Here is a 25,919-nt window from a genome sequence, read left to right on the forward strand (position 1 = left end):
CCAGCATCCCATATGGGCACCAGGTTGAGTCCTGGCGGCTCCATTTCCAATCCAGCTCCCTGATAATGTGCCTGCTAAGCAGGCCCAAGTACCTGGACCCCTGCACCCATGTGGGAGACCTGGATGAAGCTCTAGGCTCCTGGCTTCAGCCTAGCTCAGCCCTGGCTGTTGCTGCCATTTTGAGTGAACCAAAGGATGGACTATCTGTCTCTCTCTCTATATATAACTCCATCTTTCAAATGAAAAGCAGAGTTACAGAGAGGCAGAGGCAGAGAGAGAAAGAGAGGTGTCTTCCATATGCTGGTTCACTGGTTCACTCCTCAACTGGCTTCAATAGCTGCAGCTGTGCCAATCTGAAGCCAGGAGCTTCTTCCAGGTCTCTCATGTGGGTGCAGGGGTCCAAAGACTTGGGCCATTTTCTACTGCTTTCCCAGGCCAGAAGCAGAGAGCTGGATCAGAAGTGGAGCAGCTGGGTCTTGAACCGGCACCCATATGGGATGCCGGCACTGCAGATGGCGGCTTTACCCGCTACACCACAGCACTAGCCCCATAAATAAATCTTAAAAAAAAAAAAACTTTCCAAAAAAAGTTTAAATTTTGAAACACATATTCTTACCAATAGCATCTATTTCATCCATAAAAATAATGCATGGCTGATGGTCTCTGGCATAATTAAACATTTCTCTGATCAAACGAGCACTTTCACCAATGTATTTGTCTACAATAGAACTAGATACAACCTGTTTAAAGGAAAAACATTAAGGTAAATATAGGACAATTCAAGAAAAATTCAATTTCAACTCCAAAGAATCTCTCCTTTACCTTCAAGAAGTTACAATCCAGCTGACTAGCAACAGCTCTCGCCAAAAGTGTTTTTCCTGTCCCTGGGAATGAGAAAAGAAGTCCTAGTTAATTGGAGAGTAAACAAAATTTTCAAAAGCCTTTTAAAAATGTCATCCTTTGGCTAGTCAATTTTCCCAAATTAAAGCTAAATGACAAACAGAATTTCCCCATAAAATTCCAAAGTATTTCTACTCGATATTAAAACTTTAAATTGCATTCAAGATATCCCTTGTAATTTTTATTTTTAATTGACAAGGAGCTAGACCAAAAGTGGAGTAGTTGGGACTCAAACCAGCATTCCAAGTGGGATGTGGGTATCCCATGATGAGAATTAATCCACTGCTCAACAAATGCCTGCCCTGACAACTGATTTTAATTCCTCTGGACATATACCCAGATACTGGGTCATACAGTAGCTCTTTTTCTAATATTATGAGAACCTCCAATAAAAACCTCCTGTTTTCCATAAGGGCCACCCATGCCCACCAACAGTAAACAAGGGTTTCCTTTTCTCCACATCCTTGCAAACACTTGTTATCTTTCATCTTTTTTAAAATAACCACTCCAACAGGTATTAGGCCTTAACAATGTTACTTCAATCTCACTGGATAAAAACATTTAAAACTGTATCAAACTCTATTCACAACATGAATAATGACAGAAACTTTTATTACATTAAAACACAATGGTCGGCCGGCGCCGCGGCTCAATAGGCTAATCCTCCGCCTAGCGGCGCCGGCACACCGGGTTCTAGTCCCGGTCGGGGCGCCGGATTCTGTCCCGGTTGCCCCTCTTCCAGGCCAGCCCTCTGCTGTGGCCAGGGAGTGCAGTGGAGGATGGCCCAGGTGCTTGGGCCCTGCACCCCATGGGAGACCAGGAGAAGCACCTGGCTCCTGGCTCCTGCCATCGGATCAGCGCGGTGCGCCGGCCGCAGCGCGCTGGCCGCGGCGGCCATTGGAGGGTGAACCAACGGCAAAGGAAGACCTTTCTCTCTGTCTCTCTCTCTCACTGTCCACTCTGCCTGTCAAAAAAAAAAAAAAAAAAAAAAAAAAAAACACAATGGTCAGGGCCAGCATTGTGGTGTGGCAGGTACAAGCTGAGGCCTGTGACACCAGCATCCCACATGGGTGCCAATTCATGTCCTAGCTGCTCCACTTCCCATCTAGTTTCCTGCTAACATCCTGAGAAAAGCAGTGGAAGATGGCTCAAGGGCTTGGGCCCCTACCACCCACATATGAGATGAAGCTCCTGGTTCCTGGCTTCAGCACAGCCCAGTGCTAGCTATTGCACCCATTTGGGGAATGAACCAGTGGATGGAAGATCTCTCTCTCCCTCTCTCTGTAACTCTTTCAAAATAAATAAGTATTTTAAAAAATAGAATTGCTAATATCACCACCTAGCTCACCAGAAAAAGTCTTTAAGTATTAACTATTAGAAAGCTGTCAAGCTCACAGTTCCACATACAACTTTTCAAAAATTTGAATTTTTGCTGAAAGTTCACATTTTACCTCTAGTGAGAAAGACAATATCAGTTGTGTGTTTTGTTTTGTTTTGTTTTGTTTTGTTGACAGGCAGAGTGGACAGTGAGAGAGAGAGACAGAGAGAAAGGTCTTCCTTTGCCGTTAGTTCACCCTCCAGTGGCTGCCACGGCCGGCGCACCACGTTGATCCGATGGCAGGAGCCAGGAGCCAGGTGCTTTTCCTGGTCTCCCATGGGATGCAGGGCCCAAGCACCTGGGCCATCCTCCACTGCACTCCCTGGCCACAGCAGAGGGCTGGCCTGGAAGAGGGGCAACCGGGACAGAACCCGGCGCCCCGACCGGGACTAGAACCCGGTGTGCCGGCGCCGCTAGGCGGAGGATTAGCCTAGTGAGCCGCGGCGCCGGCCAATATCAGTTGTTTTAACAGGACAAGCTCACTTTGCTCATCTGGGGAAAATGTGTGCCAGATAACAAATGACCAATCTGAATAACCAATAATTAATAACCAATTAAGTCTAAAGAACCACAGATTGCAAATTGCAGATAAAAATGGCATTCTATAAAAAGCAGCCTAATTCAACTGGCAACTCCAATAACTTCACAAATGCTTCTACTAAAAAGACAACTATCCTTTCCAACATACAGAAGTGCTTAGTATATATTTCCCATTGCATCACATGCAGCATACAACAGTAATCAAAGATTTAACAAAAGTAACCATTTTTACTGCTCAATTAACCATATTTTAAAGTGAAACTCATTTTTTTTATCTAGAAAAAAACTCATTTTTACTATTTATTTGAAAGGCAGAAAGAGAGATCACCTATCCATTGGTTTGTTCCCCGAATGCCAGCAACGGCCAGGGCTGGACCAGCCTGATGAGGAGCCAGGAACTTAGTATGGGCTCCTGCATAAGCTGCAGGGACACAACCACCCGAGCCATCACCACTACCTCCGCAGAGTGTGCGTCAGTAGGAACCTGGAATAGGAAGTGGAGCCAGTTCCCAAACCCAGACACTTCAGTATGACATATGGGCAATCCAAGTAGGGGTCTTTTAATTGCCCTGTCAAATATCCACCCCTGGCTTATGATTTTTCTTAAATACTACCAGTACATTCATCAAGGACATAATGACCACACGTGCTCTTTCACGCCACTGACAACTTGTTCATGCTATGCTGCTGCACCATCAGCACAGGTGTCAACACAGTGACATCTGAGTATTCTGAAAGTAGCTTTGACCCTGTAGGTTCCATGAGAGCATCTCGGAGACGCCCAGAGTCTGAGATGCACACCTGAGGACTACTGCACCAGAATCACGTGGCCTGTAAACATACATATGCCACGAGGTCCACTGGACAGCACAAACCTGAGGGAGCAGTGGACGCAGCTCACCTCCCAGCCTGCTCTTACTCTGAACAGAGTGCAGGCTGGAACTGACTATACTAAATTCCCATCTCACTTTTTTATTCCTCAATTCATTCACTTACTGGAGGAGCAAAAACAATTCAATACCAACCTGGAGGTCCATATAACAAACAGCCTTTTGGAGGTATTATTCCTACACGCTGGAATAATTCTGGGTTTGTAAGAGGTAATTCTATTACCTAAAAAAGAAGGTTTTTTTTCTTTAGGTTAGTAAAGATTTTAATGAAGTTTCAAATACTTTAATATCAACATGGTCAAGGGTACACATCATAATCTATAAGAAAATAACCTTAAAATGGTTATTTTAACAAACCACAGGCCGGCGCCGCGGCTCACTAGGCTAATCCTCCACCTTGCGGCGCCGGCACACCGGGTTCTAGTCCCGGTTGGGGCGCCGGATTCTGTCCTGGTTGCCCCTCTTCCAGGCCAGCTCTCTGCTGTGGCCAGGGAGTGCAGTGGAGGATGGCCCAAGTGCTTGGGCCCTGCACCCCATGGGAGACCAGGAGAAGCACCTGGCTCCTGCCATCGGATCAGCGCAGCGCACCGGCCGCAGCGGCCATTGGAGGGTGAACCAACGGCAAAGGAAGACCTTTCTCTCTGTCTCTCTCTCTCATTGTCCACTCTGCCTGTCCGGAAAAAAAAAAAAAAAAAAAAACACACACACACATTTGGGGTGATACACATATGTATAAGTTCTTAAAACATATTTGAAATATATGCTGAAGATGTATTTGTTGATGTAAATTAAACCTCAATGAAAAATTATACTACATAAAAGTAGTTAAGATCTCAAAGATGTATACTAGTTTGCATTTTATATACTAATATACAAAATAATTATAAAATCGGGAATTGATTAAGTTACAAGAACCACTAAGAGGAAACATGTATGCAATTTTCTTCTGCTGTCACTTCGCCAAAGCAGCCATAGAAGAGCAACAGGAAGGGTTCTGCTCAATGTCAGACCAAGACTGATTCAAGGAACAAAATGAAGAGAACAGACAAACTGAGGGTCTGACTGTCTAACTTAAATTATTTACAGCACCAGTAACCAGGGAGATGAGCTTCTGTTGAATAGCTGTGTCCATGAGGTGTGACAAGGACAAGCCAAAAGTGTGAGAAATTCATATTCTATGGGGCTGGCGCTGTGGTGTAGTAGGCTAAGCTTCCACCTGCGGTGCCGGCTTCCCATATTAGCACCAGTTCGTATGTCGGCTGCTCCTCTTCCAATCCAGCTCTCCGCTAATGACCTGGGAAAGCGGTGGAAGATGGCCCAAGTGCTTAGGTCCCTGCAACCATGTGGGAGACCCAAAAGAAGCTCCTGGTTCCTGGCTTCTGATAGGCCCAGCTCCAGCAGTCACGGCCATTTGGGGAGTGAACCAGTGGATGGAAGAAGAGCTCTCTCTCTGCCTCTCCCTCTCTAACTCTGCTTCTGAAACAAATAGATAAATCTTAAAAAAAAAAAAAAAAAGGAATTCATATTCTAAAGTGAAGATCAAAGAGGACTCTGTGTGTGTGCTCGCATGTGCATGTGCACGTGTGCTCGCATGTGCACGCACACATCCATGAGGTTCTGCTCCTGTGCAGGTGATCATCACAGAAAGACAACATTTGTCCCTGCTGCCCATTTACTAAATATGGGAGAAAATAGGCTATTATTTATACTATGCCAGTACTTCTTCAGGTTTGGTCAAATAAAAATTTGGTTACATAATCACCTGGAATGCTTACGCCCCATTCCTGTGCCCCAACACAAGAGACTTTACCAAAACCACCGGAAGAGCCTAGTAATCTGTTGTTGTTTTGTTTTTTTTTTTCTTTTTTTTTTTTTTGACAGGCAGAGTGGACAGTGAGAGAGACAGAGAGAAAGGTCTTCCTTTTACCATTGGTTCACCCTCCAATGGCTGGTGCAACACGCTGATCCGAAGGCAGGAGCCAGGTGCTTCTCCTGGTCTCCCATGGGGTGCAGGACCCAAGGACTTGGGCCATCCTCTACTGCACTCCCGGGCCATAGCAGAGAGCTGGCCTGGAAGAGGGGCAACCGGGACAGAATCCGGCGCCCCAACCAGGACTAGAACCCGGTGTGCTGGCACCGCAAGGCGGAGGATAGCCCATTGAGCCACGACGCCAGCCATAATCTGTATTTTTAATATGTGTTCCAGAAAACATAATTGCTGAAGTTTAAGAACTACGGACTTAGGACTTAAATTAGATGAGATAGAATGTTCCAACTATTCTAATTTATCCTCAAATATTTCCAGCTTACCTTAGGATAAAATCAACGGGACATTATAACTTGTTTTACAGATAACTATTAAGAAGCCATATGCTGGGGCCGGCGCTGTGGTCCAGCGGGTTAACGCCCTGGCCTGAAGCGCTGGCATCCCATATGGGCACTGGTTCTAGTCCAGGCTGCTCCACTTCCAATCCAGCTCTCTGCTATGGCCTGGGAAAGCAGTGGAGGATGGCCCAAGTCCTTAGGCCCCTGCACCCACGTGGGAGACCCGGAGGAAGCTCCTGGCTCCTGGCTTTGGATCGGCGCAGTTCCAGCCGTTGCGGCCAGCTGGAGAGTGAACCATTGGATGGAGGACCTTTCTCTCTCTCTCTCTCTCTCTCTGTGTAACTCTGCCTCTCAAGTAAAAAAAATAAATAAGTCTTTTTCTTTTTAAAAAAAGAATATGTTGTCAAGCTTAAAAAAAAAAAAGCCATATGTTTATGTGTTATGATATAGGCAATCCTACTTTGATTCTTCATCTAACAACTTAAAATATTTAAGCCACTCCTACAACCAGAACTGTTCTTAAGTGGCAGCTAACCATTTTAATAAAATAAAATATAAGGCATAGATAACTCACTCTACCCTCAGAGTGATTAGTCAGGGGCCAGCAGGGTGGCATGGAGGGAAAGCCACTGCCTGTGACACCAACATCTTATATGTGCTCCAGTTTGAGTCCCAGCTGCTGTTCCACTGCTGAAGTTCCCTGCTAATGAGAAAGCAGCAGCAGACGGCCCAAGTGTTTGAGACTTCGTGACCCCTGTGGGAAACCCACGTGAAGCTCCTTGCCCCTTGCCTCTGCCCAGTCCAGCCCTGGCCATTGAGGCCATCTAAGGAATGAACCAGTGGATGGCAGATCTCTCTCTGTGTGTCTCTCCCTCTCTCTCTTTAACTCTTTCATCAAATAAATATATAAATATTAAAAAAAAAGAAAAAAATAGTAGTTAAAATTAATGGGGTTATTATGCTTCACCCAAATGTGCTCCAACCTAACTAACCTTTTATGATCATTAAAACCATAGATGGCAAAGGCGTAAGATTATACCAAATATTCTTAGCTTTTTATGTCCCTTCACTGACACTGAAAGAACTAAAAGATGTTTCTAACATCAAATTAACTCCAATAATTTTCATAGTTAGATATTCAAAACTATTCTCTCAGCAACAATAGTACATGTATTAATATTCAGTAACAGCTATTTGGATAAAAACGAATCGTTTCTCCCTTGAGGCATCCTAAAACCTGTACTATTCATCATTAACTTTAGAGAAGAAAGCACGGGTACCAACCTCTCTTAATTCCCGGATCTGTTCTGACAGCCCTCCGATCTCAGAGTAAGAAACATTCCCCGGGTCCTCATGAGACATGTTGTAAACCAGTGGATCCACTTCTCTTGGCAAATATCTGGAATGAAAAGGTATGCATTTTTCTTTCAAAAGATGTATTTTCTCTTAGCCTACAGAGTATATAATCAATTCATCCACGCAAACATGATTAAATTAACCGAAAGGAGCAAAGTGTCAAAATAGTGATTTCAAGAAATATGTATTTTGAATAAAATTTCTCTGTGAAAATAACAAGTAATTAAATAGAATCAGAGGGGTTGGTGTTGTGGTGCAATGGGTGAAGTAACTGCATAAGGCATCAGCCTTCCATACAGAGTGCTGGTTTGAGTCCTGGCTGCTTGACTTTCGATTCAACTTCCTGCTAATGTGCCTGGGAAGGCAGTGGAAGACAAACAAGTACTTGTGCCTCTAATCACAATAGAGACCAGGATGGAGTTTAGGCTCCCAGTTTCAGCCTCGCCCATTCCTGGCTTTTGCTGCCATCTGGGGAGTGAACCAGTGGATAGAAGATCTCTCTCTCTCTCACTCTGCCTCTCAAATTTAAAACAAACAAACAAACAAAAAAACCAAAAACCAAAAAACCCACAAGCACACATCTTAAAGAAAAAAAAAATAGGAAACCCACCTCATGATAGTTAGTGTAGTCATATCCAAAGCAACTCTTGTTCCTGGCTTCAGCTTACTTTTGTCAAGCTAGTTTTGTAAAAAAAAAAAAAAAAAAAAAAAAAAAAAAAAAAAAAAAGGCATTATTATCCAAACACTAAAAAGAATAATCCTCAAACAAGAGTTTAAAATTGAGAAACCAAATACTCATGTTTATCCTTCAGAGAGAACATGAAAACCAGACTGTCAACTGTCAATTCCATCCAACATAAACCTCTTGTAAAAGCAATATCTGAAAAGCATTTCTATCTATCCCCTTAAAAGAATACCTTCTTAGGCAATTTCTATGTGAAATGATTGATAAAATGTCCAAGGTGCCAATGACCTTGCTTATGAAGAGGAAATGGACTTTGCAATTTTACTTTCAAAAAAGTTCACCCTTTAATATAATTGTGTTCATTGCTTTGAGGTAGGCTCTATAGCACGGTGGGTGACTCTGGAAACTGGTACCAAGGCATTATAGAAAATCCTTTAGCAAACATTTTAGGGGAACAATAGTGAGGCATTTTAAAGGTATATTCATTAGGCTTACTTTGCAGGGAACAGTTTTTGGGAAGAATGTATGATCAAAGGGAATTGGGAGGAAATACTATTTTGCCTCACAAAATCCCAAAACCAGCAACGATGCTTTAGGCCTTTGTTACCCGTCAGACACCATGCTAAGTATATTATATATTAGATCAGAGCATATTAAAGCAGAGTAACTTATTTGGGGAGCACTGGATAGACGCTATTCAATAGATTCACTCTATAAAATGAAGGATGTTACTTTTCAAACATAGTTTCTTTTCTACTGTTTAAAAAACCACTAACCAAGACAGTTTCAGAATCATGAATTACTGACCACCAGACTTTATTAACAGGTACTAATGGAGGACTTACTATCAATTAAAATGAAGTAAAGACAAATACAACAGGTCTACTGCAATCAATTGTTTTTAAAATTGCCAGTAAGTGAGGTAGCCAAAAAAGGAATAAAAGGAGAGCAATATGGGGCAATTTCAACATTTTCACCTAGAGGGAATATTCTGGCATTTCTATTATTTTCTAGTTTTCAAATATCCTCTTGGGGCTGGAATTGTGGTACAGCAGCTTAAGCTTCCCACTTCCCATGTTGGAGTGCCAATTCTGGTCCTGGCTCCTCAACTTCTGATTTAGTTCCCTGGTAATGCACCAGGGAAGGCAATGGATGATGGTACTTGGGTCCCTGCCATCCACCTTGAAGACCCAGTTGAAGTCCCCAGCTCCTGAGTTTGGGGCTGTTGAAGGCACAGGGGGTAGTGAACCAACTGTGTCACTCTGCCTTTCAAACAAACAAATAAATTTTTAAAAAACCTTAAAAAAATATTCTCTCAGGCCGGCGCTGCGGCTCACTAGGCTAACCCTCCGCCTTGCGGCGCCGGCACACCGGGTTCTAGTCCCGGTCGGGGTGCCGATTCTGTCCCGGTTGCCCCTCTTCCAGGCCAGGTCTCTGCTATGGCCCGAGAGTGCAGTGGAGGATGGCCCAAGTCCTTGGGCCCTGTACCCCATGGGAGACCAGGAGAAGCACCTGGCTCCTGCCATCGGATCAGCACGGTCCGCCGGCCGCAGTGCACCGGCCGCAGCGGCCATTGGAGGGTGAACCTGCAGCAAAGGAAGACCTTTCTCTCTCTCTCTCTCTCTCTGTCCATGAAATTTTAACTTTTGGCATAAGAGAACCCTGAATGAGACATAAAAACCCCTTGTCTGATAAGGCAGCTAACATTTTGACTTAGAAAACAAGTTACTTATGTGCTAAGAAAGACCCTAAAATCAGATCTAGTCCTGGGGTTAAATTTCAGTCCATGGCCATGCTGTATCAATATTTTAAAACCTGCATGTAGGGGCCTGCATCGTGGTCCAGTGGGTTAGAGCTCCACCTACAATGCTGGAATCCCATGTGAGTGCCAGTTTGATTCCCAGCTACTCCACTTGCAACCCAGTTCCTTGCCAATTTGTCCAGGAAAGCCACAGATGATGGTCCAAGTGCTTGGGCCCCTGTCACCCACATGGGAGACAAGGATGCTGTTCCAGGCTCCTGGCTTTAGCCTGGCTCAGCCCTGGCCATTGCAGTCATTTAGGGAGTAAACCAGCAGATGGAAGATTGCTCTTTAAAAAAAAAATCTGGACCTACAAAACATTTAGAAAAAGCGCTCCCAACAAATTTACAAGAATATTTTACCTAGGAATACTTCCTAGAGAACCAAGAACTATATAAATTGGTTTCAGATGATACTGAATGACTCTAAACCATTTGTTGGTTTTTTGATGACTGTAAAAAGAAATTTAGAGTTATTTCAATTTGATATGCTCATCGAAAAGACTTCATACAAAATTAACTTGGGCTATAGTACAGTAACATTTCTGAATGTTTAAATACGAAACAAATCCTTTTCAAAAAGAAACTAAAATAGGGGCTAGCGCTGTGGCGTAGCTGGTAAAGCCGCCGTCTGTAGTGCCGGCATCCCATATGGGCACAGGTTCAAGGCCCGGCCACTCCACTGCCGATCCAGCTCTCTTCTATGGCCTGGGAAAGCAGCAGAGGATGGCCCAAGATCTCCACATAGGAGACCTGGAAGAAGCTCCTGGCTCCTGGCTTTAGACCAGACACAGCTCTGGCCATTGTGGCTAACGAGAGAGTGAACCAGCAGATGGAAGACCTTTCTCTCTCTGCCTCTCCTCTCTCTGTGTAACTCTGACTTACAATAAATAATTAAATATTTAAATTTAAAAAAAGATGCTAAAATAAAATGATTTTTCACTTCCAACACTCTTTGATCTTGAAGTATATAGATCCTATCAAGGTGACACGACACAGCAAAAGGCACGGAACAGCGTAAGTCACAGCTCACGGTTTGAATCGTGGCTTTCATAATAATTAGCTCCATCTAAACAAATCAGCCTTGGCAGTTACAGGTAATGCCTGGCCTGCCTACCCCAGGAATCAAATATAGGAACTTACAGGAAATGAACTTTTGTCAATTATAAAGCACTATTCAAATGTAAAGCATTACCTGTCTACGACAGCCCACAACGTATCTTGGTCCATTTGTAGCTTTAACAATGACTGGAAGAAGAAAATAAAAAGACAGATTCAAAAACTGAGACTAAAATCCCGTCCTCCAAGAAGACAACAATAGAAAGAAAATTTAGTCTCTCCTTGCACTTGTGTCATTAAAATAATAAGCATTTTAAAATTTGGGGAATAGGTGATTGTTCTTTCACTAATTAAATTAATTCACTTACATTTTTCTTCAGTTAATTGCTTAAGAACTTCACCCACAATCTAAAAAAAAGAAAAGAAAAAAAAAAGTATTACTTTTTGCCAGCAGCCAAAAGCCAAACAAAGCAAATCCCCATCACCCCCTGCACCCGAAACTCCGGGACCTACCTGCCCAACGCTTTGTAGGGCCTTCAGATCATTTTCAGACTTTTCATACTGCTTGGTAAGTTCTTTTAATTGTTCCCTTACTGAAATTACATAATTTGGACATTTTAAATTAAACAACAAACTTAGTTCAAGTCACCAAGTCCCGCTCTACTGAAGTTTACTTAACTCCGTTTTGCATATCCACTGTCAAACCATTAACGAAATAACGAGTAGGTGACAAGTTTAAAAACGAAACGTTACAGAGAAAAAGCATCGCATTTTTTCTCCTAGATCGACAACCCGTATTTGTTGAAGTCCTTTTTAGGTTGCATTTGCAGCCTGACATTTTCAGAATTGCAACTACAAATCCGAACGACAGTCGGCGGGTCGGGGACCCTCACTGCCCCTTCACCCGGCCACTCTCCGACTTTTCACCCTAAAGGAAGTCCCGCACAAACACCATATGGCCAGGGCCTCCTCCGTTTAATTAAATCCCCCAGGCTCCTCAGGGAGGGCCCACAGGAGAAACTCTAGTGCTCCCAACTAAGGGAAACTTGGGTGCCCGGCACTTGCACAACGCGCCGCACTACACGAGCCCAGACAAGAAGCGTTCTTAGCACCGCCGGGCCCCTTCTCTCCGGACCTGCGGATCCGGCGTTCGACCCCTCGATCAAGCCAACTCCCTGAGCCTCCTATCTTGCTCGGGCGTCTTCACTCACAGCGTCGCCCCCGCTCGGGGTCCCGGGACCCCAACACCGCCCTGCTGCAGCCCAACCCGGGCGACAGCCTCGGCCCACGTCTTCCCCGCTCCTCCTCCAGTCCTTTTCCACCTCCTCCTCGGGACCGCGGATGTTCTCTCTGCCTCCTGATCCGGACCGGGCCGCCCGCACGCCCGGACGGGTGCTGCTCCCCGGGCTCAGGGCCGGATGACAAAGCGCCTTGTCCCCGCACCGAGGCCTTCCCACCCCTGGGGCTCGGCTGCCCAGCGCGGTGGGAGGCATCCGCTTGGTCAGAAACAGAAGCGAGTCCAGGCACGAGATTACGTGGAAAGAAAGGTGCACTCACGCTCCTTAAGACGGCCGTCGATCTCCTTGTGCTCCAGCAGCTTCTTGCGGTAGTCCTGAAGCGCCTTATCTCTAGGGTCCGCCATGATGAGAAGCCGTCGCTCATAGGGGATGCCGGGAATGGCCATGGCCGCCCGGGCGGGGGTAGGGGCGGGGCGAGGGAGGACTGCCTGCCAGGAGGGGCGGGTTCATGGACAACCCCGCCTCTTCCGGTGGGCCCCGCCTCTCCGCTCCCCTTCTCCCACCTCTGTCTCGCTTCACGCTGGGCGCCGGCGTGCACCGAAGGAGGCCTCCCGCCACAGCGCCCCCTGCAGGCCACGCTGGGTAAAGCAGGGTGAGGATCTGAAGAGGTCCGGGTATTAAGTCACTGACGTCCTGAAACCACAAAATGCCCAGTAAGAAGCTGAGATGGGAAGTGGGCGGTGTGGAGTATCTCAGAAGAGCTCTGATGGCTTCTAGGTGTGACACAGATGACCTTTTGGTACGACATCTCCAAGTACAGGAGTAGGCATGTCATTCTTCGGTCAGTGAGTGCTGGACTGAGGATAGATCTGCTAATGACGTGGTGGGGAGATTTAGAAAATCAGAGTGTAATAAATACAGGAAAAAGAAATAAGACACGCTGAGATTACAGAATCATGGGAGAACTCGTTTAAAACAGCTATCTGTGATGAGAAGGAGCCGGCCATGCAAGACACTGGGAAAGAACCGTCTGGACAGAAGCAGCAGCCTGTGCAGGGGTCCTGGGGTGAGATGAGGAGCTGGGCTCGCTTCTGGGGACAGAGGGGAGGCCAGCGAAAGGGGGAGAGATGAGGGCATGGATAACCAAAGACGCTGAGGTAGGCTGAGGCAGGCCCTTTGAAGTCTAAATCAATCAAATTCTCCAAATGGATTCCATTCTCTGAGTTTAAATATCTATATCCTATCGATATGAATAAAGTGCAAATTTATGTGACTCGATGACCAAAAATCACATAAAAGGTGCTTGCAGATTCATTTTTTAAATCTTGTGAGTACTGTGTTCCGTGTTTCTGACTATGGGTCTTGAGGTAGACAATAAACAAAGAAGATGGACGGGGCAGGGATAGTCCCTTCTCCCACTCATTGCAACTTCTCTGGTCAGACTGGTCCATCCAGACCAAAATATGTCACCTCTGACATCAAGAACTAAAGAGGAAAGGATTAGGCAGGGGAGGGAAAGACAGTTCAGCTTGGATCAATACAACAAATATTTAAGAGCACTTACTGGTATAATTTTCATTGATTTTGTTTATTTGAAAGAAGAAAGACGCAGAAACAGAGAGAGCTCCCATCAGTGGTTCACTCCCCAGTTGCCCTCAACAGCTTTGGCTGGGCCAGGCTGAAGCCAGGAACTGGGGCAGTGTGTTGCCTAGCGGTTAGTATCCCACATCAGAGTGCCTGGTTTTGCTTCCTGGCTGCAACTCAAGTCCAGCTTCTGCGAATGTGCCCCTTCCGAGGTAGTGGTGAGGGCTCAAGTGGCTGGATTCTTGCCAACCCACATTTGGGCCTGAACCAGCCCCAGCCATTAAGGAATTTGAACAGTGGCCAGCAGATGGGAGCATTTGCTCCATCTGTGTTTCTATCAAATTAAAAACCAAATCTTGTTTCTTCTATATTTACCTCCATAATTCTAAATAACATGCTTGCACTGCAATCTCTCTCTCTCTCTCTCTCTCTCTCTCTCTCTCTCTCTCTCTTATTTATTTAAGAGATAGAGACAGACCAGAAAAAGAGCTCTGATCTACTGGTTCACTCCCAAGATGCCCACAACAGGTGGAGCTTTGCTCTGGGGACCTGAAGCCAGGAACTGGGAACTTGATCTGGGCCTCCGAGCACGGATAGCAGGGATGTGATCATTTGAGCCATCCCTCCTGCCTCCCAGGATGTGCATTAACAGGAAACTGCAGTCAGGCAAGCCAAAACCTAGACTGTAACCCCGGCTCTCTGACGTGGGACATGGGTATTTTAACAGTGTCTTAATGCTATGCCACACACACACACACACACACACACACACACATGCACACACACACATTTTGGGATTTATCTTTGGACTTTCTAGTTAGGAACATAAAGATTAAGTACCCTTATGTCATTCCAACAGGCACTTCCCCTGCCTCCTGTCTCCACTCATCTAATATGAGGGTTCTTCAAAAGGCTTATGGAAAAAAACATCATGGGTTTCAAGAATTTTTTGCAGCAAAATAATTTAATTATATATCTCTGTGAACTTTGTGAGATACCTCTGTATGTACAAATTTTGGTTAAATTACTCTTCAACATGAGTTTAATTGTGGGGCTATAAATGTCCAGCAAACTATGGTTACATTTGCTATAAAACTTTCTTGAAAACTCTGGAAGTAAAAGTTGCCTCATTTTAAAAAATGTGTTTCATTTATTTTGTTTTTAATCACTGATTCTTCCCCCAATTTTTAATACAATTGTAAGCTTCCTGTGAATAGAGGTTTTCAGAAAGTCACAAGAGGGATTCCTCCAGTTCTACTTTTTACCTAGACACACTCTGCTGTTGGCTTCATCTCCCGGCTCTTCTCTGGGCTCTGTCCATTGCACCGCTCTCTTCTTACAATGTCTGTGACTCCTCTTCTGTGCGCTGTCTTTTCTTTTCCTTTCCTGTTTCACTTCTTTGACCAGATCACACCCTCTCAGCAATTTCCTGAGAAAAGACTTAAAGATGTATGTTATTGGAGACCTTGCATATCTAAAAATGTCTCACTTCCACTCTTACTTGACTGCATGGCTGTAGAATTCTCTCAGAATTTTGAAGGCCTTGTTCCATTGTCCTGTAGCTTCCAGTGCCTGTAGAATGCCCTTCTGATTCTCAGTTCTTTGTAGGGGGTCAGGCCTTTTGTCTTCTTTTCTGAAAGTTTTATATCTCTTAGGGGCATTTGCCACTCAATGCTCCATCACTCTTTTAAAAAAGATTTATTTTTATTTATTTGAAAAGCCGAATTACAGAGAGAGGGAAAGACAGAGAGGTCTTCCATCCACTGGTTCACTCCTCAAATGGCCACAACAGCCAGGGTTGGCCCAAGCTGAAGCCAGGTGCCAGGAGCTTCTTCCAGGCCTCCTACATGGGTGCAGGGACCCAAACTCTTGGGTCATCTTTTACTGCTTTCCCAGGCCATTTCCAGGGAGATGGATGGGAAGTGGAGCAGCCAGGACTCAAACCTCAGATCAGTGCCCATATGATAATCCAGCACTTCAGGCAGCAGCTTAACCCACTAAACCACAGAGTCGGCCCCTCAGTGGGCCTTTTAATCTAGGAAGTCAGCTGTCAACTTTGGCTCTTTTCTTGAATTGCTTCTTTGAATATTTCCTCTATATTCATGTTTTCTCATAGTGGCGCTTTTATTGTAAGTCAGACTGTGGTCCTCCTGAAGTAATCCTCTAAGTTTTCCTTTCTTTCTCGTTTACTGCTATAGGAGACTTCCTCAGTGTCTCTACTGAAACTTTTTACTTTGGTTAATATGCATAGTTTCTAAGAACTCTTTCTTATTCTATAGTTCCTTTCTATAAAATCCTGTTCATAGGCCTTTGAGGATATTCATTATAGCTTTCTGTTTGCTTTCTTTGCTCAAAGTTTCTTTTTTTTTTTTTTTCCAATTTATTCTGATCTATTTCCAGTTGGAGACTTTCTCCAACAATCTGGTGAGCTTTGGTTTTCTGATCATTGAGTGAGTGTGACATAAAAAGGCAATGGAGGGGCCAGTGCTGTGGCATAGTAGGCTAGGCCTCTGCCTGTGGAACCAGCATCCCACATGGCTGCTGGTTCAAGTCCCGGCTGCTCCTCTTCTGATCCAGCTCCCTGCTGCTGACCTGGGAAAGCAATAGAAGATGGCCCACGCACTTGGGCCCCTGCACCAACTTGGGAGACCCAGAAGAAGCTCTTAGCTTCAGATCAGCTCAACTCCATCTGTTGCTGCCATTTGGGGAGTGAACCAGCAGATGGAAGACCTTTCTGTCTCTCACTCTCTCTGTATGCTACTCTACCTCCCAAATAAATAAATAAAATCTTAAAAAGAAAAAGAAGAAAGGCAGTGGAATTATTGTGAGGGAAGATCCAACTTTTTAAAAAATGTTTTAAACTTTATTTGAAAGGCAGACAGAGACACAGACACAGAGATCTCACATATACTGGTTCACTCCCCACAACAACCAGGGCTCTGGGTAAGTTTGAAGTCAGAAGCTGGGAACTGAACAGAGTCTCAAGTGAGTGGTAGGGACACAACTCCTTGGGCCGTCACCTTCTGCTTCCCAGGAAGCTAGAATCTGGGAGTGGAGCTTATACCCAGAGAGTCTGATATGGGGTGCAGGCATCCCAAGGGGCATTTCAACTACTGTGCTAAATGCCCACCCTTGTTTTGCTGGATTTTATTTCAGTGGTTGTTCCCAGAAGAATCTTCAGTCCCCTTTTAGAATGGAGGAGGAAGGGGCTGGGTGGGATAGGATGAGTGAAAACCAGGTATGGCCATGGTCTGCAGCTTTGGGGCTGAGCAGGACAGGTAGTCTGGAGACCGGGGAGGAACTTTAACTTTCAACCTGGAGGACTTCGTATAATTCGCCTCTCCAGTCTAGATCAGTCTCTCCCCCTTTTCCCTGGAATTGTGTTCCATCTGGAGTCCCTAAGGTTGTAGTCATCCCTGCCTCTTAACTAGGCAATCGTGACCTTGAAATGCTTTTTAACTGAATGTCAGATAACTTTTTACCCCTTGTAAATCAGTTGGTAGTTTAACCCCTACGTTGCCACATCCATATTTTTGTGAATATTCTCTTGTGAATTCTAATTGAATTCTGACCTCTTCCCCGACCAAAATGGCTTCTGCCCAACGTGATCACTTGGCCTGTACAGCATTATTTGACTCTTCATCACACTTTACCCTGTGACATCTCAGACTGTCATTATCTCTTCAGGTTTGTTAATTAGTTAATTTACTGTGCATTCATTAAATCATTCAAATTGTCTTCTGAAACATATACAGAGTTATGAGTGCCAAGGCACCTGAGCATACGAGACAAGTTTTCTAGCCATCTGCTGAATGAGGAAAGCATGTACATCAACAGATTGCGTATGAACGTACAGTTGGGGCTGGTATTGTGGCACAGTGGGTTAAGCTACCACCTGAGACACAGCATTCCGTATGGGCTCTGGTTTGAATCTCAGCTACTCCACTTCCAATCCAGCTCCCTGCTAATGTGCCTGGGAAAGCAGTGGAGGATGGCCCAAGTGCGTGGGCCCCTGAACCCCCATGGAAGATCTGGGTGAAGCTCTAGGCTCCTGGCTTCAGCATGGCCCAGCCCTGTGGCCATCTGGGGAGTGAACCAGTGAATGGAAGACCTCTCTCTGTCTCTCCTTCTCCCTCTGTAACGTTGCCTTTCAAATAAATAAATAAATCTTTTTAAAAAGAGAAAGTACAATTATGAGACCTTTGGGAACTACAAAGGAAGGGTTAGGAAATATTTTACGTGAGTAGCAGGGCCTCAGCTGAATCTTAAAGCAATAAGCAAGGTGAAGTGAGGGTGGTATGGGCTGGGACAGGGGAGAAAGCATTTCAGTAGAAACTCTTTCCAGACGAGCAGAGACACAGAAGCCAGGATCAACCAGACATTCGGAGCAAGGGTCCGTCATTCAGGGACTGCAAGGTAGAGAGGTGCTGGAGACAAAGCTGGAGAGTATGTGGGGTTGGATCATGCTGAGACTCTGGGACTTAATTCCTCAGACAGTCTGGAGGATTGAAGACTTTTAAAAGAGGTGTCACATGGTCAGATTTATAATGTTGAAAAACCAGGGTAGTATAGGGGATGTTTTCTGAAGTTGGGTGATCACTTAGGGGATGTGGCTAAGCAATCAGGTGAGAGACAATAGAGATTGGAGTTAAGTCCTTAGGTAAAATGATAAATAAAAGGGAATCAGTTAAGATTATGTGTAGAGGGCAGACTGGCAGGACTCGAGGTATCCGTAGATCATGAGGAGCCCAGCATTTGACCCAATGGTGACCCTGCTTGGTTGCCATGCCTGCATCCATGTGGGAGTGCCTGGGTTCTATGTCCAACTCCAGGTCCAGATTCCATTTTCCTGCTAGTGCACACCCTGAAGGGCAAGCAGTGATGGCTTAAATGATTGGGTCCCTTCCTGTCACCTGGGAGACCTGGATTGAGTTCCTGGTTCTTGGCTTTGGTGTGGCAAAACTCTGGACATTTTAGGTATAAGGGGTTGAGCCAGAGGACCAGAGTTGTCCCTGTCTCTGTGTTTCTTTCTCTCTAGGTTAGGTTCATTCTATCTTTCAGATGAATAAATTTTAAGGAAATAGACTGAAGGTAAAGCAACTTGAGGATGACTTCCCGTTTTCTAGGTGCCAAGGGATAGATGTGGGGAGCAACCGGACTAGACTAAGTTACTGGAATTAAGACTTATTCTATGCATCTGCTCTCCCACAATATGGCACTGGGAGAGAAGAAAACAGCTTCTACACAGCTGCCTCCAGTTCAGCCAATAAACTGTAGGACTTGCTCCTGATTGGAGGAGAGCAGCGTACTCGGCGTGTGGGCAGCCGAGTTGGGATTGGCAGAGGAGGACTATAAAGGAGGAGAGAGACGGCATGCACCAGGAACATCTAAGGGGAACATCTAAGGGGAACACCTGTGCAGCCCCCGAGAGAGCCGGCCGGCGGTGTGCCGCTCCCCTGCGGAAGTGGGGAATGTGGCCAGGGGGAACTGCCCTTCCACGGAGGTGGAAGGGACAGTAGCCAACCCGGGAAGAACCAGCAGCAAACCCGGGGAGGGCCGAGCAGACGAAAGAACAGCGCAGGGTCCTGTGTCGTTCCTCCACGAAGACGGGGAGCGACAATAGATATGTGGCCATATGTATCTGACAAAACCAGACAGGTGTATCTAAACGACAGTTGGAATTTGACTCTTAAGGGAGAGATCAGAATTGGAAACATAGGGCAGTTCAAAAGTTTGTGGGAAAAATGTAATTGAAAGATAAGTTTCTTTTGTTGCAAAAATGTTTTGAACTCCATTGGTTTTTCTTCCCAATACCCTTTTCCACAGACTTTTTGAAGATCCTTCATAGGTATGATTTCAAAATTTTCGTATCAAAATAAACTTCGCTTTAATTACACTTGCCACAGACTTTTTGAGGTATCCTGGTGGATTCGGGAGTCACGAATCTAGAGGAGGTGTTTAAAGTCCTGAGATGCGGCAAGCTTCCCCAGGGTAGGGTATGGGTGGACGCTGATCATGGGACTGAATCCTGGGGAACACTTACATCACAGAGGGAGTCTGGGGACAAGACCATGAAGGAGGCAATTCAGTAAGTCAGAGGAGTAGAAGGAGAATTTGGAGCCTTGGCAGCATAGGAAAGTGAAGCAGAAAAGAACTGGCATTGTCAAAATGCAGCAGAGATGTGGTGACAAATGGTTACTCAGTCTGGCAGTAAGAATGTCACCTGGAGAGGAGTTTCAGGAGGGCGGAGCTGAAAACCACACTGCACAGTGGATTAAGGGGTGAATGGGAAGTTGAGAAGTCAAGACAGGGACTGTGTAGTGTGATTGTTCAGGAACCCTGGGTCGGGAAGGCGAATATAGACCAGAAGTGGCATAACTTCTCCCCTCAGGTGATTCTGGCCCCTTGAGAGAATGGTCCAACCAGTACCACGTGCACATCGAAAGCCTGTAAACACTAATTAGATAGATGGGTCTAATCACATATCTGTACTTTTCTTTAGGCTTTTGCTTAGCCTTTCTTCCTTGACCATAGTTTTTCCTTTGAATTATTTTCTTCCCATCTATCCAATGCCAAAAATTGTTTAGATACGGAGCAACTTCTAACCAAAATCTCCATGCCTCATTTTGAGAAATTGGGCTCAGGTCATTTCCTGCTTTGGTCATTAAGAAAATAATCATAGCTGTTATTTGCCCAGTAATCAGAATCCTGTCAAGAAATGCTGTGTGCACTAAGTCTCCGTCATGCTATGGCTGTAATCACTAGTATTAGAATCACAAGCTGGTGACCGGGTTCATCTCTAAAAAATTTCCTGGTGTTTAGAGAGCTTCTAATAGGTGGGAGGCTGGGCTTTCAGAATCAGAGGTTGAACACTGTGCCCTGTGGGTGCCCTTGAAGTAGTTATTGAATGACTAATCACTTATTTCATGGGCCCTAAGATAGACAAGATGGCTTCCCGGGCAGGTGCATTTGAAGTCAACTTACACGAAAGGCTGACACTCAGGGAAGCTTCAGCGATAGTCACACACACGTATAATGCCATCTGTACCATATTCTTGACCCACTTACAAATCTGAAGGAAAAAATGAATTGGCAGGAAAATAAAGTAAATAAATTTGTTGTACATGGATGCTGTTTCTGATTCTATTTACTAGAAGGCTGTTCTGGGCAAGTTGTGTTTTTTTTTTTTTTTTTTTTTTTTTTTTTTTTTTTTTTAAAGATTTATTTATGGGGCTGGTACAGTGGTGTAGTAGGTAAAGCTGCCACCTGCAGGCCAGCATCCCATATGGGCACCGGTTTGAGTCCTGGCTGCTCCACTTCTGATCCAGCTTTCAGCTACGGCCTGGAAAAGCAGTGGAAGATGGCCCAAGTCCTTGGGCCCCTGCACCCACGTGGGAGACCCAGAAGCTCCTGGCTTTGGATCAGCGCAGCTCTGGCCGTTGCGGCTAATTGGATGGAAGACCTCTGTCTCTCTCTCTCCTTCCCTCTCTCTCTCTCTGTGTAACTCTGACTTTCACATAAATAAATAAATATCTTTAAAAAAGATTTATTTATTTGAGAGGCAAGTTACAGACAGAAAAGAGACAGAGAAAAAGGTCTTCCATTTTCTGGTTCACTCCCCGAATGGCTGCAACAGCCAGAGCCAGGTTGATCCAAAGCCAAAGCCAGGAGCTTCTTCCAGTCTCCCATACAGGTGCAGAGGCCCAAGCACTTGGGCCATCTTCCACTGCTTTCTCAGGCCACAAGTAGAGAGCTGGATCAAAGTGGAGTAGCCGGGACTCGAACCAGCACCCATATAGGATGCCAGTGCCACAGACGGAGGCTTAGCCCACTATACCACAGTGCCAGCCCCAAGATTTTGTGTTTTATGGATAAAACTTCCATGATTGAATTATTGAAGCTTGTAAGCCATCCAGCTCCCCACGTTACAGGCCATTGCATCAGGGGAAAGGAAATCTTAAGCTGATTCATGCTGACATTGCTCTTCTCTCTCTCTCTCTCTCTCTCTTTTTTTTTTTTTTTTTTTTACGATTTCATTTACTTATTTGAAAGTCAGAGTTACACAGAGAGAGAAGGAGAGGCAGAGAGAAAGGGAGAGGTCTTCCATCTGCTGGTTCACTCCCCAGCTGGCCAAAATGGCCGGAACTGAGCTGATCTGAAGCCAGGAGCCAGGAGCTTCTTCTCGGGTCTCCCACATAGGTGAATGGGCCCAAGGATTTGGGTCATCTTCTACTACTGTCCCAGGCTATAGCAGAGAGCTGGATCAGAAGTGGAGTGCTGGGACTCGAACTGGCGCCCATACGGGATGGCAGCACTGCAGGCGGCAACTTTACTCCCTATGCCACAGTGCCGGCTCCCTGCTTTTCTTCTGAAACATGAGGCTTTATTCCCTTGGTGCCCCCTGTTTCTTATTGTGACTGTCAGTTTTGATGGCTTAATTTTCAGTTATTAGTACTGTGACCATGCAAACGATGTTTATTTACTCTGCAAACGAGTTCCAAGATGAGCGTCTTATTAAGATCTGTGGGAGCTTCAGGGATGTTTGAGACATAATCCCTGCTTCAGGAATTTAGAGAGTGGACCATTTTGTATTGGAAATACGAAGGAGAAAATGTCATAAAAGGTTACATACTAATGCTAACAGGAGCTTGAGAGCGCACATTATCTGTGATCTGCCAGTTTCAATTTATTTGGATACGCACACCCAGAAGGGTGATTGCTGGTCCTCATGGGATTTCTATTGCTAGTTTTTTAGGAACCTGCATACTATTTTCCAAAACAGCTTGGCTGATTTACATTCCCCCAACAGTGTACAAGAGTTCCCTTGTCTGCACATCCTCCCCAGCATTTGTTATCATTCATCTTTTTGAAAATAGCCCAGCAAACAGGTGTGAGGTGATCTAATTGTGGTTCTGATTTGCATTTCCCTGCTGCTGAGTGCTGTTGGCCATTCTGTTCTCCTTCTTTGTCATTTATTTATTTATTTAAAGGCACAGTGACTCACAGAAGGAGAGGGAGACAGAGACTGAGAAAGAGGGATTGTCCATCTGCTGGTTCATTCCTCAAATGGCCCCAACAGCCAGGGCTGGGCCATGCTGATTTCTGTAGCCAGGCATTCCATTCTGGTGCCTCATATGGGTGTCAAGGGCCCAGGCACTTAGGCTGTCCTCTACTGTCTTCACAGGCACATTCACAGGAAGCTGGATTGGAGGTAGAACAGCCGGGTTAGAACCAGCGCACCAATGTAGCATGCTGGGATTGCAAGCTGTGGCTTAACCTGCTGGCTCACAATGCTGCCCCTTTTTTGTACATTTTAAAAATCAAATTGTTGCTTTGCTATTGATTTTCTTTCCTTATAGTCTCATGTTAGTTTGTTTTGCTGTTGATTTCAGTTTCTTACATTCTCACTTGATCTTAGGCAAAAGGCCGAGAAGTGATCCTTATATTCTCATGTTAATTTCAGCATTACTCATCATAGCCAAGCTAGGGGTCCAATAGTGGATGAACAGATGAAGAATATGGGGTGTACATATATACATATATATACAAAAATATTGTACAGCCTTAAGAAAAAGGGCATTATGTCATTTACAACAATATAGATCATAACTGGAGGGTTTTTTGCTACATGAAGAGGGCACAGACAAATATTATATGATCCTACTTACATGTAGAATTTAGAAAAAACTGATCACATAGAAACAGGATAGAAAGGTGCTTAGCAGGGGAATGAGGGCAGCAGGTAGAGTAGGGTTGGGGTTGGGATTGGGGAAATGGGAGAGAACACGTTAGTGATCTTTTGAACTGCGAGGTAACTAAAGTTAACAATAATGTCTGCTCATATTTTGAAATTGCTGAAAGAATCGATTTATAATGATCCTACCACAAAGATGATAAGTAGTGAGGTGGTGAATATGTTCATTAGCTCAATTTAATCTCTCTGCAATGTGTATGTAGATCAAAGCACATTGTACTGAATAAAAATACACAATTATTATTTGTCAGTTAGAAGTAATTTTTAGAGAAGTTTTCTCACTGGGTTCCATGAGTGTCCTCTGTGCACAGGGACTGGACCTTGAAACATCTTTACCTCTCCAATGTCAAGTTCAATCTGGCAGGGCCTTCAGTTCATTGACTTGAACTTCACTCAGTCTAGGAGCTGGGTGAAGAGGAAACAGGACGACCACTTACAAGATGGAGAGTGTGATGGGGAAGGCTCGGTGGGCCCTGTGGACAGGAGTAATGAAGCTTCCAGGTGGAGGTGGGATTGTGGGATTGTGTAGCACAGTGCAGATATTAGAATCAGGGTTCACTGGGCCCACCGGGATCTCAGATGGGTTGGTGACTTTTAACCATGTGCCAGTCCACCGGGCAGTAGTGGAGAGCCATAGGCCTTACAGTAAGATATATCTCAGTGCTTTTTAAAAAAAACATTTATTTATTAATTTGAAAGGCAGAAATGGAGAGAGAGAGAGAGAGAGAGTTTCCATCGACAGGTTCACTCCCCGAATGGCTGCAACAGGAAGGTCTGGGCCAGGTAGAAGCCAGGGGCCCACAGGATTGGGGCATCTTCCACTGCCTTCCCAGGTGCATTAGCTAGATCAGGAGCCAAGCAGCCTGGCTCAGTTTCTTCTTCCTCTTCTTCCTCTTCCTCAGGAGCCAAGCAGCCTGGCTCAATTTCTTCTTCTTCTTCCTCCTCCCTCTCCCCCTCCCCCTCCTCCTCCATCTGAAGCTAGGAGCCAGGTGCTTCCTCCTGGTCTCCCTTGCGGGTGCAGGGCCCAAGGACCCGGGCTATCCTCCACTGCCTTCCGGGCCACAATAGAGAGCTGGACTGAAAGAGGAGCAACTGGGGCAGAACCGGCGCCCCAACCGGGACTAGAACCCCTAGGCGGAGGATTAGCCAAGTGAGCCGTGGCGCCGGCCTCAATTTCTTCTTAAAAGTGCTGACAATTCCCTGGCTGAGTGCTACATGCTCAGGACCAGGCATCCGAGGCCCTGGCTCTGTCACCTGCTCACATCACCTCCTCTCTGGGAAATGAGAGGCTGTTCTCCACTACAGAGGGCCCTTGCCACATCTGGCTATGAAATGTGTTTAGTGCCTGTAACACACACACTGGATTTCAAATTTAAAAAAAAAAAAAAAAAGAAATCATTCTATGAATAAATGCAGTATCGATGACATTTTGAACTAATATTTTGCACGCATTAGGTTAAATATATTTTAAAAATAAATGCCACCTGTTTCTTGTTGCTCTTTGGATGTGGCTCCTAGAAAAATCGACATTACATTTACAGCCCGGATCAGAGATTCCCTACAGATTCCTTTCCGCTTTAAGGCCGCCAGAGTCACGGCGGACACGTAATTGGTTCCGTTTGATTTCCTTGCATTGCGCGGGGTGGGGCGGAGCCCATCACCAAAACACCGGCCCCCGGGGCTCGGGCTCGCGCTCCCGCAGCGGGAAAGACCCCGACTCCCGCGCGGGGTGTGGGCGCGCGCGTGCGCCGCCCGGCGTCCGCGGGGCCGGAGCGATCCGGGTTCCGGGGGGCGGGCCGGGGAGCGGGCCGGTGCGTCAGCCTCACGCGCCGGGAAGGAAGCCGGCCCCAGGCCCCGGCGGCCGGCGCGGGCGCCGCGGCACGTCCGCAGGCTCCGCCGGGAGGTGGCGGCCGCTGAGAGGCGGGAGAGCCGAGGGCGGGCCGGGGAGGCGGCCCGGAGGTGGGGCGCCGCCGGGGGCCGGCCCGTGCGGGCTTCATCTGAGGGCGCGCGGCCTGCGCCCGGGTGCTGGGGACGCTGAGGCGCGGGCGACGAGCTGGCGGAGCGGCTATGGGCCGCGGCCGGGGCTTCCTGATCGGCCTGCTGGGCGCCGTGTGGCTGCTGGGCGCGGGCCGCGGCGGGCAGCAGCCGCCGGAGACGGCGGCGCAGAGGTGCTTCTGCCAGGTGAGGGCGTGCGCCTGGGTGCCGGTGGCCGCGCCGCGCCGGTGAGGGGCTGGGGTGCGTCTTCGCGTGTCCTCCGGAGGGAACGAGAGCGCCGGGCCGGGGCTGAGGGCTGTGCGGCTCGCCTGGGTGGGCGAGGACCGGCCCTCCGCCGCCGCAGCCCGGGAAGCGGCGCGCCTTTGCGCGCGCGCTGCGGGCCGGGCGAGGGGCGTGGGTGCCCCCTCTTGGGTCT

At 46.3% G+C, this 25,919-nt stretch overlaps 2 protein-coding genes across 5 annotated transcripts in view; one reads left to right on the top strand and one right to left on the bottom strand.

Annotated features, from left to right (window-relative positions):
• PSMC6 (proteasome 26S subunit, ATPase 6) overlaps positions 1–15,245 on the bottom strand; it is a 29,973-nt gene extending 14,728 nt beyond the window's left edge. The window contains exons 1-10 of the mRNA XM_017348302.3: positions 15,021–15,245; positions 12,491–12,864; positions 11,447–11,526; positions 11,302–11,341; positions 11,070–11,122; positions 8,000–8,067; positions 7,318–7,432; positions 3,844–3,931; positions 823–884; positions 617–740 (exon numbers count right to left, since the gene is read on the bottom strand). Of these exons, the coding sequence (XP_017203791.1) occupies positions 617–740; positions 823–884; positions 3,844–3,931; positions 7,318–7,432; positions 8,000–8,067; positions 11,070–11,122; positions 11,302–11,341; positions 11,447–11,526; positions 12,491–12,617 (757 nt within the window). The 5' untranslated portion in view covers positions 12,618–12,864; positions 15,021–15,245. The remainder of the gene's footprint in view (positions 1–616; positions 741–822; positions 885–3,843; positions 3,932–7,317; positions 7,433–7,999; positions 8,068–11,069; positions 11,123–11,301; positions 11,342–11,446; positions 11,527–12,490; positions 12,865–15,020) is intronic.
• Positions 15,246–25,175: 9,930 nt separating this feature from the next.
• ERO1A (endoplasmic reticulum oxidoreductase 1 alpha) overlaps positions 25,176–25,919 on the top strand; it is a 50,180-nt gene continuing 49,436 nt past the window's right edge. For all 4 annotated transcript variants that reach the window (XM_051822854.2, XM_051822858.2, XM_051822859.2 and 1 more), the window contains exon 1: positions 25,176–25,690. In XM_051822854.2, the coding sequence (XP_051678814.1) occupies positions 25,577–25,690 (114 nt within the window). In that variant the 5' untranslated portion in view covers positions 25,176–25,576. The remainder of the gene's footprint in view (positions 25,691–25,919) is intronic.

The sequence above is a fragment of the Oryctolagus cuniculus genome, chromosome 12, assembly GCF_964237555.1.
Source record: "Oryctolagus cuniculus chromosome 12, mOryCun1.1, whole genome shotgun sequence".
Lineage (NCBI taxonomy): Eukaryota > Metazoa > Chordata > Mammalia > Lagomorpha > Leporidae > Oryctolagus > Oryctolagus cuniculus.